Source organism: Miniopterus natalensis, chromosome 15, assembly GCF_054644295.1.
Source record: "Miniopterus natalensis isolate mMinNat1 chromosome 15, mMinNat1.hap1, whole genome shotgun sequence".
In the NCBI taxonomy this organism is placed as follows: Eukaryota; Metazoa; Chordata; class Mammalia; order Chiroptera; family Miniopteridae; genus Miniopterus; species Miniopterus natalensis.
The window spans coordinates 47,387,579-47,405,363 of NC_142095.1; the positions used below are offsets into that span (position 1 = coordinate 47,387,579).

The 17,785-nt window shown below is 49.7% G+C and overlaps 1 protein-coding gene across 2 annotated transcripts in view; it reads right to left on the minus strand.

The window, feature by feature from the left end:
• The window catches only part of LRIG1 (leucine rich repeats and immunoglobulin like domains 1), a 106,985-nt gene that overhangs the window by 27,665 nt on the left and 61,535 nt on the right, over positions 1 to 17,785 (minus strand). The window contains exons 4-7 of one of the 2 annotated variants that reach the window (XM_087825101.1): positions 7,831 to 7,968; positions 5,642 to 5,785; positions 4,023 to 4,166; positions 1,333 to 1,476 (exon numbers count right to left, since the gene is read on the minus strand). In XM_087825101.1, the coding sequence (XP_087681227.1) occupies positions 1,333 to 1,476; positions 4,023 to 4,166; positions 5,642 to 5,785; positions 7,831 to 7,968 (570 nt within the window). The remainder of the gene's footprint in view (positions 1 to 1,332; positions 1,477 to 4,022; positions 4,167 to 5,641; positions 5,786 to 7,830; positions 7,969 to 17,785) is intronic. The other variant, XM_087825102.1, reaches the window with a different exon arrangement.

Here is a 17,785-nt window from a genome sequence, read left to right on the forward strand (position 1 = left end):
AGTGGGGTCACAGCCTGAGCAAGGAGCCTGGCAGGAGCCACCTAGCAACACGTGAGAAGACTGCAGCGGCACTGCCGTGAAGGGTCAGAAGGGTCAGACACAAACCCAGAGCATTACCACTTGCGCACACTCACAGATTCCAAGGAAAGGGAAGGGAAAGGGAAGAGGCAGGACTGATTTCTGCTTCAGGGAATGATGGATTCACTGCGACACAAACTCTAGGTCAGTGCAGGAATCGGGGGAGGGGGGCGATGTGAAAGCAGAGAAGAAAATGCTAGCTGCGGGCTCCGCAGCACATTTCAACATCCCCCAAGTTTGCCCGGTGAGGCCAAGGGAGACCAGACATACAGGGCATGGCACGCACAACATCATTCGCTTCAGCACGTGGATCTTTCCTTGCAGTCTAGAAAAAAAGAAAACCCACCCAAACTCTTTTTAAAAAAGTAAAGGAACGTACTGGACTAAACAAGAGTTGAGAAACTTCAACATATTAAACTGAAGTAACAAATACAATGAGAATCCACTTATTTCCTCCAAAACAACTGACCATTGAGACATGGGACAGAAACAGAGAGACATGGGCACGTGCACCCGGCCCCTGCCAAGGCTCTTTCATCACCCGTTACCAGGCGTGCGACTGCCACCAGCCATCCCCAGAAAAGGGCTGTCACTGCTGGTCTCAGGAACCTTGGACACCAGCTCGGGCCTGTCTGGGAGTCTCCCAAAGGGATGAGGGCTGCCTGTCTAAGTAAAGTGTGATTGCAGTCACATCAGCCCAGGGGCCTCACTTCCAGGCCAGGAGACACTGGTGGGAAGGGGAAGGGGAAGGGGCTAGTGTGGGCAGCCTAAGGTCAGGAAGGCAGAACTGCGAGGGCATGTCAATCTCCCACTGTCTGCGTGTCACCGTCTCTCAGGTCCACTGCCCTTTCTGTGTCTGAGCCCAAATAACCCCTTCACTAAGAAGTCCGTGTTACCTGTAGCTATTAATGTGCAACAGCTCTCAAAACAGCTGCCAAGAGAACACCCTGTAGGCTACCCTTTGAAAGCAGGGCACTCTACCCCAGGACTTCCTCCAGGCCCAAGAAGGCCCTGGGGCTACCCCTAGGGCACATAGAGAGGGGATCAGGAAGGGGTCAAGCTCAAATCCCTGAGGTCTTCTGGGCCTCTGGGTCCTGCTCGGGGCCTGGGGCCTGCCTCTGAGCCTTGCCCAGGGGAGCCCTCCCCAGTCCACCGTACTGGGGGATACACCAGGCCTCGAGCTTCCTTGGCTCTGGAGGAGTCCCCTCCAAGCAGTGTCACCAAATGGCACAGAGCAAAGCGGACAACACTCACAGCTCGTGCAGCTTCTGGCAGAAGCTCCAGCCATCACGGTGGATTCGGGAGATAGAGTTGTTGCTGAGATAGAGCTGCTGCAGGGCTGTGAGGCCATAGAGTGAGCCGCTGTTCACTTCCACCAGGCTGTTGTACTCCAGGTGCCTGTAATGACAGCCACACGCAGGATGAAGGCGGCAGGTCCCCGGGTCATCCACTCACTGCACAGGCAGCAGTGGGGCTGGCACCAAGGATTAAACACCAAAGATCCACTGGTCAGCACCAAGGGGGGGGGGGGTGGTGTGTGTGTGGGGGGGGGGGTAGGTAGGTAGGTAGGTAGGTAGGTAGGTAGGACAAGACAGGCAAACCAAAACAGATGGTGGCGAGTGTCCAGGCCAACTCAGAGTTCAGAGGGGAAAGGGGAGCTACCCTAGTTCAGCACAGGTGAGCCACACACATGAATGGACAGATGCGTGGCAAGCAGAGGGGAGCCCATGAGAGAAAAGGAGAGCAGGAAGCAGCTTTTATCATCCCCAACTTACAGGTGAGGAAACGGGGTTGAGCAAAGCTGGGGAACTCTTCTAAGATTCCACAGACTGGCAAGAAATGAGGGGCCAGAATCCAAACCCAGGGTTGACTGACTACTTCTGGGCTCTGGACAGTGTGCCAAGAGATAAGGCTTTAGCTCTGGGGTCATACTACTTGGATTTAAATCCCAGTTGTGCTACTGTGTCGGCTGCATGAACCTGAACATTAGAAAATGTAGGTATCCAAGAGTATTAACTGCATAGGGCTGTTATGAGAAGGAAATAAGAAAATACACATCACGCCCGGCTGGCTGTGGCTCAGCGGTTGAGCGTCGACCTAGGATCCAGGCGATCGGGGTTCGATTCCCAGTCGGGGCACATGCCCGGGTTGTGGGCTGCAGCCGATCAATGACTCTCTCATCATTGATGTTTCTCTCTCTCCCTCTCCTTTCTCTCTCCGAAATCAATAAAGATAAATTTTAAAAAAAAGAAAAAGAAAAAAAAGAAAATACACATCAGAATCTCAGCACAGCGCTGAGAATGTCAGCTCCCACCAGTGAATTAAGTAAGGACATTGCTACCCAGCCTCTTGACCCATACACCTGGCCAAGATGGCTCTGACCTCGGGAATGGACGGTATTCACTCAAATGTTGCCCATGCTCCGTGTTACGAGGACTTTGGGAGGCCCCATTATGCTGTTACCCACCTCACTTGCTGCTGCTGCACAAAAAGTAAGCACTAAATTTATAACTAACCTCTAAGGCAACTGATCGCCCCCAATTTATATTAATTTGTTCAACATAAAAACCATATGGTATGTGCTAACCGCATTTTCTTCTACAAATTCTCTTTTCATCTCAGCCTACCCAGCGCACAATCACTTAGATTTCAAAGTCTAAAATGACAGTTTTAAGATGTCAAGTAAAAGTGTTCCTAAGTATGTAAAAACAGAGGTACAGCCTGTCAAAGGGGGACATCGAAGAGGGAGAAAAAAACAACAGTGCTAATGCCCTCACTCCTCAGTGTGCGCGTGCATGCGTGAGTGTGTGCGCACAAATGTGTGAGTGCACGTGTGTGTGTGAATATGCTTATGTGTATAAGTGTATATGTGTGTGTGAGTATGCATGTGTGTACGTGTGTGAGTGTATGCGTGTGTGTGTGGGTTTGTGTGTAAGAATATGTGTGTGTATGTTTGTGTGTGAGTGTAAAAGGAGTAGTCATCGAGAGACAGCACAGAGAGCTGATGGAACAGGAACCAGAATTGTTTTTTGTTTCAGTTGCAACGATAACTAGTAAAAGACATAAGCGCAGTGACATCGTGTGTAGAGACTGGAAGGGAGTGGGAGGGTGTCCCGAACAAGTTAAACCATGGACCATGAAGCAGGCTACCTCAAGTTGATGAATCAAGATAGAGGTATAAGTGTATTGACTTGGAAGTAACCACCAGCAAAACTACAAACAGGAAAACACAAGTAGAGAAATAAGAAGTGACTGCTTCTGGGAGCACAAGTCAGGGAAGGGATTGGAGGGCAGGTGACCACTGCTTTTCTTCACAGTCTGAGTACATGTGCACAACTATGAGAGAGGTTACTTCTGGTTAACAATAAACAAAGTTAAATGTTTGAAAACAGAAGATGAGCAGCTGCCTTCTCTGCCCTTCTCAGCACATTTGTGTTTGCGTTACTCTGGAGGGCAGGCGAGCTCTGCTATGTGCAATCTGCTCCCCGGATAAGGGGACAGCTGAACCAATGCCCTGATTTGCTCACTGAGCACAATAAATTTCCCAGGATGAACTGTACATTTTTGGTCCACCTGCACATCAAGAATGCAAAACCAAAACAGGATAGAGGAAAGTTCCTGTAGGGTGTGGGATGGGGGAGAAGGCGTGGAAGGGGGGCCCGCTCCACAATCCACAAAAGGTGGGCAGTAGCCCCAGAAAAATGGCTCCCTCTTCTGTCTTCGCTAACCAACTTACCCCACCGAATGCACTAAAACTGCCCCCAAGAGATTTTCTTAACCTTTGAGGAAAACACCCTTATCTGGCAAAGTCCCCAAAGACACTGAGTTAGGCCCAGCTGAAGTCCTAAAGGACCCTTGGGGCACAGATGGCTGGAAGAACACGGACAAGCGATGCGAACAGACCACACACAAGTCCCTGGAGTAGAACCCAGCCCAGCACTCACAGCTCATGCATCTTGGACAGCCCCCAGAAGGCCCCATCCGTCAGCTTGCTAATGTTGTTTCGATGAAGCCTCAGCACCTCCAAACTGTCAAGCCCCTGGAACGTCAGGCCCTCGATCAGCCGGATCCGATTCCGATTGAGGTCCCTAAAGAGATAAAGCCAGTGGGCTCAGAGCATCCTGCATGCACACCTGACCTACAACCATTCCCACGCAGTCCCTGCTCGGTTTCCAAGGCCACAGGAAAAATCCAGGTGAGGAGATCCCAGTGGAGCTGGAGGGCAAGGGGAACCCATCAGGCAGGCACCAGCACTGACTGGCCATGGCTGAGGAACAAAAGAGGAGGCAAGAGGAGGCGAACACTCCCGAGGAGTGAACGAGCCCATTTCCTCCTGGGATAGCCACGACTCTGCAGTGAGGAGGCGGGTGTGACTCAGGATATGAACGTCTAAGGTGAGCTGTCTTCAGCTCAGCAACAGAAATCCACACCAGACGCCTCAACCCAGGACAATCTAACCACTGACTATCAAATGGCAATGACACCTTCCACTCGAGGCCTCAGAGCATCTCTACTAATGGAGAGAAATCACTGCCCATGGGGAGCAGGGGACCAGACACATCATGGAGCACACACACTGCCTCTAGCCCATGTGATAAAACCTCAGTTAGCCAAAAGCTTTCAGGAAATGGGTGGGCTGGATCCATCAGCGACATGGGGGAAGGGACGCGGTACACAGGGCTCATCACAAGCCCTTGGTTTTCCCCAAATGCTTCTGCAGTGCCTCACGGCCCTGTCTCACACAACCCTCCTGAGCAAGAAAGAGGAGCTGGGATGCAGGGAGCAGAAGCCAGTCCCCCTGAGCACTGCATGTGTGAAACACAGGTGGGGGGGGTGCCAAGCACATCCCATCCTGCTGCCACACCTGGCCCTGGACAACTGTTTTGTTCTGTTTAAACGAAATCCCAATAGTGGCTTATTTTCCCGAGATATACTCTTCTGCAAAGAGGATACATGGGAAAAAAAAAAAAAAAGAAATATTCCACCAGGTTTTGGAAATGGAGGTTTCTTAACTCCAAACCCTGTACCATTCCCAGAGAGTACTTGGCCTTGACCATCAAAAAACTAAACAAAGAAATCCTTTCTTGAAAAAAAAAAAAAAAAAAATCAACAAATTTGTAAGACTTTGGAGATTAAGACGATGGCCCATCTCTCACTACTCCCTTTGGCTGCACTAACTTCCTCTCAAAATGGTCAAGACGCATTAGACACACAATGTCCATGGCATAGATTTTAAGAAACCTCTAAGATCAATAAGGAACCCAACCCACATAGCCGAAGCCTTAGCCAGGGTCAGCTAACTAGCAGGACTCATTTCACTCTAGAAAATGCCATCAAGGTCAAGCACGTATACCCTCAGTGGATCTTCTCAGAAACCGGAGGCAACCTGCAGGCCCCAGATCCAGCTTCGACAATGCTTTGATCAGGTGTTGCTACAGGGTCAGGTAATGATGGTCCATGTAGGGCTTGACCAAGGAGCAAGGAAGGAACTGAGGGGTCCTTGGGGAAAAGTGGCCTCCATAAAGTTTGGTCACTTAATTAGCATGCAGGCTTCTACACTCACAGTTGTGTCAACCTCGGTAACTTGAATGCTTTCACAGGAAGTTGGGTGATCCTGTTCTTGCTCAGGCGAAGAGTTAGCAGTGACCGTGACAGGCCATCAAACGCTCCAGACTCCAGGGTGCCGATCCGGTTGCTTGCCAGGTTGCTGGAATGATCCGGGAGAGAAAATATAGTGGTCAGTAGGAGGCCTGTCTCATTCTGTTATAGACACCAGACCCGGCCAACTTGGGAAAATCAGCCAAACACACCCAGAGACAAAGATTTCTACGAGGCATTTGTTGTCCTAGCCTGCAAAATACCTCTTCACCCCTGGATGGGAGAGCCAGGTAGATGCAGGCATCAGGCTGGATGGAGCCCTGTTCCAGCCCACAGCACACTTTGCTGTGGCCAGCGAGCGACCCCAGGATAGTGACAGAGGAAATCAGTACCTCCACCCCTGGCCATCCCCACACACCAGCCTGCTGGGTGATGCCACCTCCAGAGCCACCTGCAGGATTCCTTCTCAGCACCCATGACCCAAGGGTTAGGGTTCAAGGTTGGTGAGAAAAGCTCTAAGAAGCTGGAAGTCAACTGAAAGGGAAGGTCAGAGTGGATGTCATGATTTGGGGACAGCATTTAATTTTGCAGTGGGTCTCATTGTACAGCTTATGTAATAAATGTGCATAAATCAATTCATTGTAGTAATTTTAAATGTGTCAAAGAAAACACTCCAGTTAGAAAACGGGCAGTACTTCAATGGCCCCCCACTGACAGGAGTATGCACGTGGGGCACCTCCCTGCAAACCCACTGCAGCCATCTGTGGGCTCCCCTGTGCTCAGATGACACCTGTAATAAAAGAGAGGAGAAAAGACAGAAAAGGGGGAACACCGATATTCCTATGAGACATCACCAATACCTCTCCTACTCCCCAAACAAATGCTGATTTTGGTGGCTTAAGCAGAATGGAGAAAGACTAGAGAGAATTTTCTACAAGAGCAGGGCAGGGAATCAGGCATTGTTCATTTCTGTCAGGCAGCAGCCAGGACAGGGCACATGAGGATTCTTTGCAAACGGGGCTGCACTGTTTGTTCTTAACACTGCAGATTAAAGGAGAACAGTTTGTGTGATAAAGATACACTGGCCAGTATCTGCCAAAACAGAGTCTCTCCTGCTCTCATGCAGAAGGAAGGTCACTGCAATTCAGCCCAGCAGTTGGTGGTTTCTTTGTTCCAAGCAGGGAAGTGCCAGGTGGCAGCGGACAACCCCAGCGAGCCCTACCAGGGCCTGGGCACTGCCGCACAGGCTAACCCAAGGCCTATGCTTCCTGTTTCCAATACTGGTGCCTTGATGCTGCCTACGAAAGAAATCACTCCTCTCCTGAGGATCTTGGAAAATCCTCATGCTGAGCCTTGGCCGCCCTGAACAAATGGGTCACCATGACCCCTGCTCCGGCCTTGCAGAGGATCTCCAAAATTAGTCAAGAATGGGAATAATGCAGGAATGACAACTCACACATCACTTGAACATGTCTCCTTAGCCTGGGTTTTCAGTTTCTCCCCAAAGCAACAATTTCCTAGCAACAGGCAGTGGGTTAAATAGGTTTTAACTTTTTCCTCCTATCTGCCATCGGATGGGTATACGACAGGGCATTAAGATGGGTAAAAGCAAAACAGACCGACAACAAAAGCGGAACCACCTCTCTATGAGGTCGTTCTGAGAACCACAGAATAGAGTAACTGCTCTCTCAAGCACACCAAGCAGCGTGTTTCCATAGTGCGCGAGGCTAGAAAGATGAGCTGCTGCAGGTTACGCCTCTGCAAAGAGCTCCCACCACTGTCATACTTTGAACTACCCAGAATCTTTCCTCTGCCTTCCTGGGAGGCAGCCCGGTAAGTGGGACAGAAAGCAGGCTCTGGAGTCAAGACAGACCTGCACTTGAGGCTAGAATCTCTTTAGTGGTGAGTCTATTAAGCTCATCCATACTCTCTTCATGCCTCAGCTGCCTCACCCGCCTTACCCATCTGTAAAGCTCTACAAATAGAAGGCGCGTAGAAGACATGGCCCTGGGTCCCCTGCCCAGCCCTGCTGAGGACAGTACAGGAGCTCTGTGCCATCCCAGGGCCTCAGCCAGGTGACGGCTGAGAACAGGAAATGCCCACCCTAGGACCTGCGACCACCCTGGGGGCCGCGGGCAGAGCAGAGGCACTCACAGCTCCCTTAAAGGTGGTCCGTGCAGGAAGCAGGCGCTCCGCATCTCTGTGAGGTCATTCCAGCTCAGGTCCAGCACCTCCAGGGACAGGTAAGCCTCCAGCTGATTCCCCTCCACATTGCGGATCTTATTGTGTTGCCTAAAACACACAAAGGGAGGTGACTCAAGCATATCTTTTTGCAAAAAAAATTTTCCCCATCACTTTTTAGACACATTCTCTCCTAGCTTCTTTGCTTTCAGGAAATTACAAATCCAGTGACACTCTTAAGGTGAGATCTATTCTCCCTTCCATCAAGTTATCACCTGTAGACGGGTGCTACGCAGAATATCCAAGTCTGTCCAAGTTCCAAGCCTAGGCTGCTCTCTCCAAGGACAAGAACTCAGGGTGACATTCCAGAAGTGCAGAGCAGCAGGGCATGACCAGAACCCAGGATTTGCTGTGCCCCTCCCACCAACAGTGTGCCCATGCGACCAGCCAGCTCCTAGTGTGGTTCTCAGCCTTCAGGACCTCGTCCAACCCTACCAATTACTAGACTGCAGGCACCAGGGCCCACAGCTCAGTTTAATCCATCCCAACATGTTGTTACACTCCTCACATTTTACTAACACCTACTATATGCCAGGCGTGAAGATAGGCACAAGAGATTAAAAAAAAAAAAAAAGAAAAAAATCCCGACAACCTAGCAAGGGAAATCAGGAATTTGGTGCCAGATCTAATGGAATCCAATCCTCTGAACCTCTGACTCGAGCCCTTGACAACTTTGTTCTTCAGTTTCCATGTCTGGAAATGTTCACCATTTGATGCACCTTCAGCTGCCACCTTGAGATCCTGTGGGCCCCTCCCTTACTCTCCTCTGTGTTGCCACCGCTCCCCTGGCCACTGTGACACTATCCCTACTCATTTTAGAGATGCAGATAATCCAACTTGAAAACACATGAACACATGTGGCAGAAGTTAGCATAAGGATTTGGTGCTGTACCTGCCTCCAAGAAAGGCATTTTACACAATGACTTAAACGTGCTTTTAATCTCTGACAAATGCACAGTCTAATCAGCTAACCAGTATCTATTAATCTGGAGAAAGACAATGCATGCCAACCAGGCTGGAGGGAACGGCAGTGCGTGGGTTTGGCTCGGCCCTAATCCCAAGGCTCAGAGATGCGCGCACCTGTGGGGTGGCAACACTGGGCTATGGGTCCCTGCACTTGCTGGGCCAGTTTCTGAGTAAACAGTGTCAGGGTCCCCACCAATCAAACATTCTTGAATACAACACAAGTGAGCCAGGCATCACTCACCAAGTGGCATCTCCTTTAAACAAACACTTGACCAAATCCGTTCCAACAGCTAAACAAGGCCCTCTTCCCAGAAGTTCGGGTGGCTTCGCACCAACTCCTTTGTTTTTTCACAGCTCTCCCAGGCCCCAACCCAGAAACCCATTTACAAGGGCACAGCTCACACAGGGAAACCTCCGCTATGAAAGACTACTTCTTCCCCATGCGTCCCCTCCTGCCCCCAAAAAGCTATTTCCTTGCAGTTCTTTAAGAAGTTCTTAGTAAAGATAGTCTCTTCAGTCTCCCGAAAAGAAAAAGGCAAAAAGAAAAGAAAAGAAAACCTTTATTATGTAAAGTATGGGAAAATAGTAAGAAAGAAAGGCCCAGAGCTGGGCCTCACCCAGGAACTCAGAATGCAGTGCCAGGGAGCCCAGAGGGGTCTGAAAGGACGGAAGGGGCGCCACTGGCCTGAAGTCACACAAAGAGGACCCACACAGGGGGGCCACAGGACAGCTGCTGAGAACTGGCACTTGCCCGCCCCCCCTTCCGCCTCCATCTTTCATCTTACACATTTCTTCTTTCTCGCCAGTCTACTCACTCACCGAACCAAACACAGCCCTGCTCTGCTCCAGGCCACTGTGCAGGAAGGGCTCGGATGAGCACAGCCTCTCGCAGGCTGCAGGAGCTCCCGACTGAGCAGCAGAGGCAGCCACGGAGATGCGAAACTGGGAGCGTGGAGGGGTGGGTACAGAGGCAGGGAAGAGGAGCCTGCTCGACAAGGTTCTGGGGCCCCGGCTCGAGGACAGGATGCTGATGCCAGGGAGACAGCCGTGCACATGCAGGAGGGATCGTGGAGCCGCGAGGGCAGGCAGGACCAATAATGCCTCATAAGCCGTGCTGATGAGTAGGGATAGTGTCACAGTGGGCCAGGGGAGTGGTGGCAGCTACACAGAGACAGACAGGAGCCAAGAATAAGGAAAGGGTCCACCGGATCTGGAGGTTAAAGCTGGAGGTGCTTGGAACGGTGACCCTGTGTATTCTAGTTTGGAAGTGTTAAGATAACCAGGTTAGCAGGCTACAAGGCTATACCTTCAGTCTTTGCCCATCAGCAAGAGACCTGACTAAGGCTTTCCAAAGTGGGAGAAAGACGTGCAGACCACCTATCTCGAGGGCTGATATCTAGAACATATAGAGAGCCCCTACCACTCAACAACAAACCCAACAAACTGATTAAAAAATGAGCAAAGAACTTGGATATTTCTCAAAAAAAGGTATACAAATGGCCAATAAGCACACAAAAAGATGCTCAGCACCCGATCATTAGGGAAAAATGAAACCCTGGTTCAAATGCTGAAGAAAATGGTATGGTGGGGCCTCAAAAAATCAAACAGAATGGCCACGTGAGCCAGCAATTCAACCTCTGGGTTTATATCCAAAAAATCTGAAAGCAGATCTACCTCATGTTCACAGCAGCATTACAGCCAGACCCAAGTGTGTGTCGGTGCATGGGCGGGCGGATGGGTGGATAGACACAATGTGGTATAAACACCCACGGACTATTATTCCGCCTTGAGAGGCAAATTCTGACACATGCTACAATAGGGATGAATCTTGAGGACATTATGCTAGGTGAAATAAGCCAGTCACAGAAAGACAAATCTGTATGGTTCCATTTCTATTAGGTATCTAGAGGGGAAAGGAGGGGAAAGGGGAAAGGGGAAAGGAGTCTGCCAGTTGTCCTGTGGCAGCACTGCCCAGATGCAAACAACCCGGCCCACAGGGGCTCCAGAGTTTCTTGGGCTCTAACACTGCTGTTCCCAGCTGCTCAGAATGCACCCGCCATCCTCTCCCCTGCAGCTGGCCTCTGCCCTAGGCTCTACACTAGAGCCCTGATCAAACTTTTCCAGAACTCCTTAGGCTTAGGAAAGCTAAGCACACAGCTCTGTGCTCCTGCAGAACTCTGTCTCCCTTTTCGCACAGAGCAAGAATCACACTGTGTGAGATGTCTCATGGACCCTGGCAACTCCACACAAGGTCTGGAGTTCTTCCTGGGTTGTAACATGGCACAGCACTGAAGAACATGCCGCAAGCCACACCCTGCCTAAGTTCAAATCCCAGGTACACCACTTACAGGTGTGAACCTCAGAAGAGCCCATCTGTAAAGCGAGGTGGGAAGTTCCTATCCCCATGGGATGATGTGACCAGACATGCAGCAGCTCAATAAAATGTGTTGTTTTTATTAGTCAGGCTCAGAATCCAGTTTGTTGGAGGTGCTTTGGGAAAAGAAGATGAATGAATGACTGGTCCCTGTCTATCCCTCTGCCACATTTCATGCAAACAGGCAGGCCCCACTCCTCTCTCAGGACCAAGGACTGACTCAGAGCTCTCATTCTTAGCTTCATGCGTGAAACAAGCCTGTTCCAGCTGGAGAGTGTCAAACCCAGCCACGGGGAAAAGGGCTGTCTTGGGGAGCCGTGTTCAAAGCAAATCCCAGACCAGAACTTCTGGAGGGGTCAGGGTGGCTGGACTGCATTCCTTCCACTCCTGCAGCAAGGCTAAGGCCGGCCCTGACCCCACCTGCCTAGCCCCACCCACCAGGGGCAGCAGGCCTGCCCAAGACCTCCCCTCCACACAGCCACCCACCTGGGTTAGAGCAAACTGGCAGAATTCAAGGGAAGCCCTCCCACCTTCTTGAGGCTAGATGGCTGTGAAAACGGGTTTGCTGCCCTGATTCAATCGCACTTCACCTTCCTAAACTGTGTACATCTTTAATGTCGTGTGCAAGATGCCGGGGTCATGACATCACTCCTGTAATGTAACTAAACAACTTAGTTCCAGAGCTCTGGAGAAGGTCCACCCTCATCTCTGTAACCTCTGGATCCCTGTCCCTGTTCTTTTAAACAGCAGCTGACCAATTACTGAACCTCTGTATGCAGCAGGCCCTAGGCGAACCTCAGTGAACTCACACGGAGGTAGGTACTAGTCTTACCCTTAACCTCACAGTTGGAGAAATTGAGGCTCAAGGGCTGCTGGAATTGTCCCAAGGTCACAGCTGGGAAGTGAGGGAGCCAGCACACAAGCCCAGGACAGCAGGCCAACCCACAGCCTATCCGAGAGGCACCCCCGGCCGTCGACCTTCCACGAAGCTTGCCTAGATCTGAATGCCAGCTCCCCAGTCAACCCCGGCTGGTCTGTGCAAATGCCTCAGCCAGGCTTTACTATCACACAGCCCCATCCTGTATGGCCGCAAGTTTGCAGAGGGCTTTGTGCAGCTCATCTCAGCAAATGAGGCAGATGAAGCTAAAGTTCTTCTTCATGTCTACTCTGGACAGAAAGAAGGGCGCAGTTCCATGGAGACCGTGTCCTTACAGACTTGCATCTGGTAGAGGGCTGACTCCCTTTATCTTAGGGAACAGAAAGGAGGGGTACGTGGGAGGACTACCAACTGGCCTCATCAAAGGGGCATTCCAGCCTCTCTGCCACCAAACAAGACGAGAAGGAAGGGATTCTGGAGTGACAGGGATGGGGAAGCATGTGCCCAGATCACATGGGCTTCGCCTCCACCTGGTGCACGTTCACCCCTCGGGCTGCCCCCTGGGGTGAGAACTTAATACAGCAGAAGTCTATGAACCCAACACCTGTTGTAGGCTTCAAAATAAAACCAGTCTTCAAAGCGGAGCTCCGGTGAGATAAGCTCAGGCCACTTGGCCACATTTTCTGGGTCGATGTTAAATTAGATGGTAAAATAGACAGAGGCATCTGAAAGCAACATTTAAAACTTTTTATCATAAGTGACTGTTCCTCAATGGTTCTGCGAGAGCCTGGTTTACAAGGTATTCCCTTCAGTGTGGAAAGATCTCATGTTGCAGGTAACAGCCAGGAGGAAAGGGCAGGGGATCAAAGGAAGCAGGGTCACCGTGGGCCAAACGGATTCCAGCTGGTTCCTGAAGTTAGCGACCCACTGTCTGCATCAGGAAGGAATCAGCAAACGTATTCTATACTGGGACAGAAAACAATTTGCTTGGGCTTTGCAAGTCATTACAGTACCTATCACAGCTACTCAACTCTAACCTTGGAGTATAAAAGTGCCACAGATAATATGTAAATGAGTGTGGATGTGTTCCAATAAAACTTTACAAAAGCAAACTATAGGCCAGATTTGGCCCACTGCTTGTGGATTATTCACCCATGGTCCATATTGTAGCAACCAGTTTAGATTTCTGGGGGCAGGGAGCTGGAATCTAATTCTAACTCTGATGCAGCTTTGGAAGTGTGTGTAAGTCACTTTTGGTATCTGGTTTAACTATCTCAAAAAGGACCCTAATGGTGCTGCCGGTTTGGCTCAATGGTTAGAGCATCAGCCCACGGACTGAAGGGTCCCAGGTTTGATTCTGGTCAAGGGCACGTGCCTCAGTTACAGTCTCAATCCCTGGCCCTGGTCGGGACACGTGCAGGAGGCAACCAATCGATGTCTCTCTCTCTCTCCCCCCCCCCCCCCTTCTGCTCTCTCTGAAAAGAAATGGAAAAAATGTGAGGATTTTAAAAAGGGGGGGGAGGGACAAATGCCTTTTTACAGCAGAGAGAGCCCTCCCACTCTCCCTACAGCTTACATGTCTGACAACACTAACCACACACTTTCCCACTGAGATCCCCACTCTTCAGGAAGTGCAACGGAGCAGAGTCTCATCACTACTGCACTCTTCAAAGATGGTCCAGGTTCTTCAGAGCTGGTGTGGCAGGCAGGCAAGCAGTCTCCAGAGAGAGACATGCACCCTGCATGTCCTTCTTCTTTCTCATTGTGCTAGTGAGGCAGAAATCACCGGCCGATGCAGTCCTAACAATAAGCCTACAGGCCTCCACTCTCCCAGACAACTACAGGTGACTAGAAGTCCACAGGCAGCCCCTGCAGCATTGACTCTTACTGGAAACAGCAAATCTTCCATAGTATTACCTCAACACCAAACTTTTAAAATGCCTTCTTTAAAAAATCAACACAATTCAAATTACAGGTCTTTCCCTGTGTAAACAAAATAGTGTCATTCCATCTAGCCCTGAAATGAGAAAAAATTATAATACACCTGCCACCACTCCCTACCCCCACCCCACTCCCACCCGCCACAGAGATCCTGACACAGTTCACCTCACTCCACGCAGGGTGGCCTGTAAGCAGCAGCGGTACTTTGCAGGGAGGCCAATCACTGGGCAGCCCTGTGGGTCTCACTACGGTTCTGCACCAGTGTCTAACCCACTGCCCCCAGAGCAGACTGCCCAGGGTCTGGCCAGAAGGAATGGAGGATGCATGCATCCTGGAGTGCCACCTTGGGGCTACAGTGTAATTTTACACCCCATATGTGGAAGCGACACAATCAGACAGTTGTGACCCTGATATTACTGATTTTGTGTAAAACTTGGTGTAGGACAGGGTGGCCCTGCTGCCTACCTAAGGGAGTTTCTGTATTAATGCAGGTACCAAAAGATGTCAATCATTTCAAGAGCACACAGGAAGATAGTGAGTTGTCCTTAGTAAAAAAATAAAGTTCTACCAAACAGGCCATACGGTCCAGTAGGGCAGCTGTTCTGTTTGTTTGTACATGTTTTTACTGAAGCATCACAGGCAAACTGAGCTGTGTGTGAACTGTAAGCAGAGACCTCACGTAGCCACACTCACACCAAGACCCAGTGCCCACAGCAGCCTCCTGTCACTCTCCTACTGATATTAAAGGGAACCTCTCATTTCTACCACAAATGAATAATTCTGCCTATTTTTGTGCTTTATCTGTGGAATTGTTCCATATAAACTTCTGCGCCTGGCTACTTCCACTCAGCATTGTGTGTGTGAGACCCATCGTGCTGCTGCAGAGCAGTTAATTCTTTTTCACTGTCCTGTAATATTTCTATTGAGGGAATACACTGCCATTTGTTTTTCATTTTACTCTTGATTGACACTGAGTTATTTCCAGGTTGGGTTATTGCAAAAGATCACAGCTATCAACACAGACATGTCTTCTGCACGTACCTTTGGTGCATATTTATATGCATTTCTGCCAGGTGTTTATGTCGACGTGTGGCCTTGCTACAGTCACTGAGCAGCAGGTGCAGCCTTAGCACACACTGGTAGTTTTCTCTTAAACCTAATTCCCCAATGTTGAAATGAATCCAAAAAGCCATTTGATCCAAGTGCCATGTTTCATGCCACTTCCTTCACCCACATTCCCTTCCTGCACCCTCTCCCACAGAAAGCATTACGAATACAGCCTGGGCTGCAGAGCAGAGGTGAGCTCAGTCCTTCAGTTATTAAACAGAATCATTTTATTATAATTGGGGACCTAATGAGCAACAAAAAAGGAAAAATATGTAATTAATAGTTCTAAGTCCCAAATTAGCAAGAAATAAGGTGAATGTGCCCGATGTGAGGACCAATGCCCGTATGACAATGAAGGTGAGGTTTAAAATGAGTAAGTCCAGAAGAGCACTCCTAGGCCAACTTGAAGAAAAGATTTCTCCGAATGACAGTTGAGAGCATCACCCTCTCACTAGCCTGCTTTACATTCATCTTCTTAAATAAGAAAACCAAAACCATCTGTTCTATTGCATAAATCGATAATTTGCTCCAAGAAACTGGTGCCTCACAGGAATGGCCCAGCCTGGGTTATTTGCTGGACAGGAAATGAGGATCGGGATCAGCAGGTCTCTTTCTCTCTTGCTCACTCCCTCTGCCTCCCCCCACTGCTGGTGAATCACTAGTTCCCTGGGGAATTTTGGCAGATTCTCAGCCTGGCTGCAGATGACGTTCCGGATCTGTTTATTCAGGTGGAGATCGGATAAAAAACAAGAGTGGCCCAGTGGCGGGATAAACAGCCTCCGCCAAGCCGGGTCAATCCCTCCAAAGACAGGACTGGGCTGTGTCAACCAACCTCCCAGCCGTTCACTTCCTCTAGCCTCACCCTCCCGTTGGGGTCGTCAATGAACTGTCCTGATTAACTCCTGGCAGAGGGAACATGATCACATCCCCATGGGAGTGCGTGGCCTAGGCAGCTGGATGCAGCAGACCCCGCCTGGCCCTCCCACCCTTAAGTTATACACATCCAGGCAAGATCCTGAGTGAAGACACCTGCATGGTGAAGGGTCAGCCACCAGGGGTCTGTGACGTCTAGAGTGACCCAACCCGGGAATGGCTACAAATTGTCAGCATCCAATCCAAACTGCCAGGGATCTGCATTCCTTCTTAAGATGCACAAACAAAAAACAAAAACAAAACCTTTTAAAGGAGTGCACATTGTTGAGTGAAGAAAGCTAATCAGGAAAGCCTACTACTGCAGGATTCCAAATCAATGGCATTCTGGAAGAGGCAAAACTATGGGAACAGTAAAAAGATGGGTGATTGCCAGCGGTCAGGAGCAGAGACGGATGCAGAGCATGGGGTTTTCTGGGCAGTGAAATTATTCTGTGTGACACTAACGGAGGGTACATGTCATTACACATTTGTGGAAGCCCATAGAATGTACAACACAAACAGTGAGCCCTAATGTAAACTGTGGGTTTAGATAACAATAATGTGATACTGGCCCGTCAATTGTAACAAACGCACCTCCCTAACACAAAATGCTAGTAAGAGCGCAGACTGGAGGAGGGTATATGGGAAGTCTCTGTACTTTCCACTCAATTTTTCTGTAAACCCCAATCTGCTCTAAAAGTCTATTAAGTATAAACAGAACAAAACAAAACCTTCTGAGGTATTAAGTAGTCCCGAGGTCATTACACCATTAGAATGTAAACTGCACAAGAGCTGGGATTTTTAGCCAATCTTTTCTACTATATTCTTAGCACCTAGGACTATGCTTAGAACATAAAAGGCGCTCAATAAATATTTGCTGACTAAACAAATGAGTTACAACTGTAGCGCAGTCTCCTATATTCACCATCACAGACCCAAAGGAATGTTATTCAGAAAAAAACACTCTGATGCAAGATCAACCAACCTATTAATTTTTGGAAAGGTGCAATGTACAATTAACTTTTTAGGTAGAAAAGCTGATACATATTTAAAAGAAAATGTCAAATAAAATGGATTTTCAAGTTAATTGTTCATTTCCCAAGTTCAATTTAACCCCAAACACAGACATCCATGGATTAGCCAGGGTTGGCAAAGGTGTGGCAGCTCCCTAGTCCTGCAGAGGACAGTCCCTTGTGCCCACCTGCCTGCCTTCTGGCAGTGAGGAGCAGCTCAGCCACTCTCCACCTGCACAGATGCCTCCCCAACTTCTGCTTTAGGCCTACAGAGAAGGGCAAGGACTTCAACTGGGAGTGTTCTGATTGTGCGCCGCCGACTGGACGGGGCCCCTGAGCCTCGCTGGACTGCACTCTCCAGGGAGAAGGCTGTGCCCTCTAACACTGGCAGGGGCGTCTGAGGGCTGGCCATGCTTGGGGGTTCAGCTCTGTGACAGTGGAGGGGTAACTTGTCCTGGCATCTGGGCAGGCACCAAATCAGGTCAGCCCCTTGCACCTGAATTTTCACCCACATATGGGCAGCCTGGGTTAGAAAAGCCAGTGTTTCTCCCCTCTGGTCAAAGCTTGCATGGCCACTCTGCTCCTTCTCTTGGCTTTACCTTCTCCTAAATGAGTCAGCACATCCCCAGTTTTCTTTCCTCCTCTCCTCCTGCACACCCAGCACACAGGTTGTGGTCC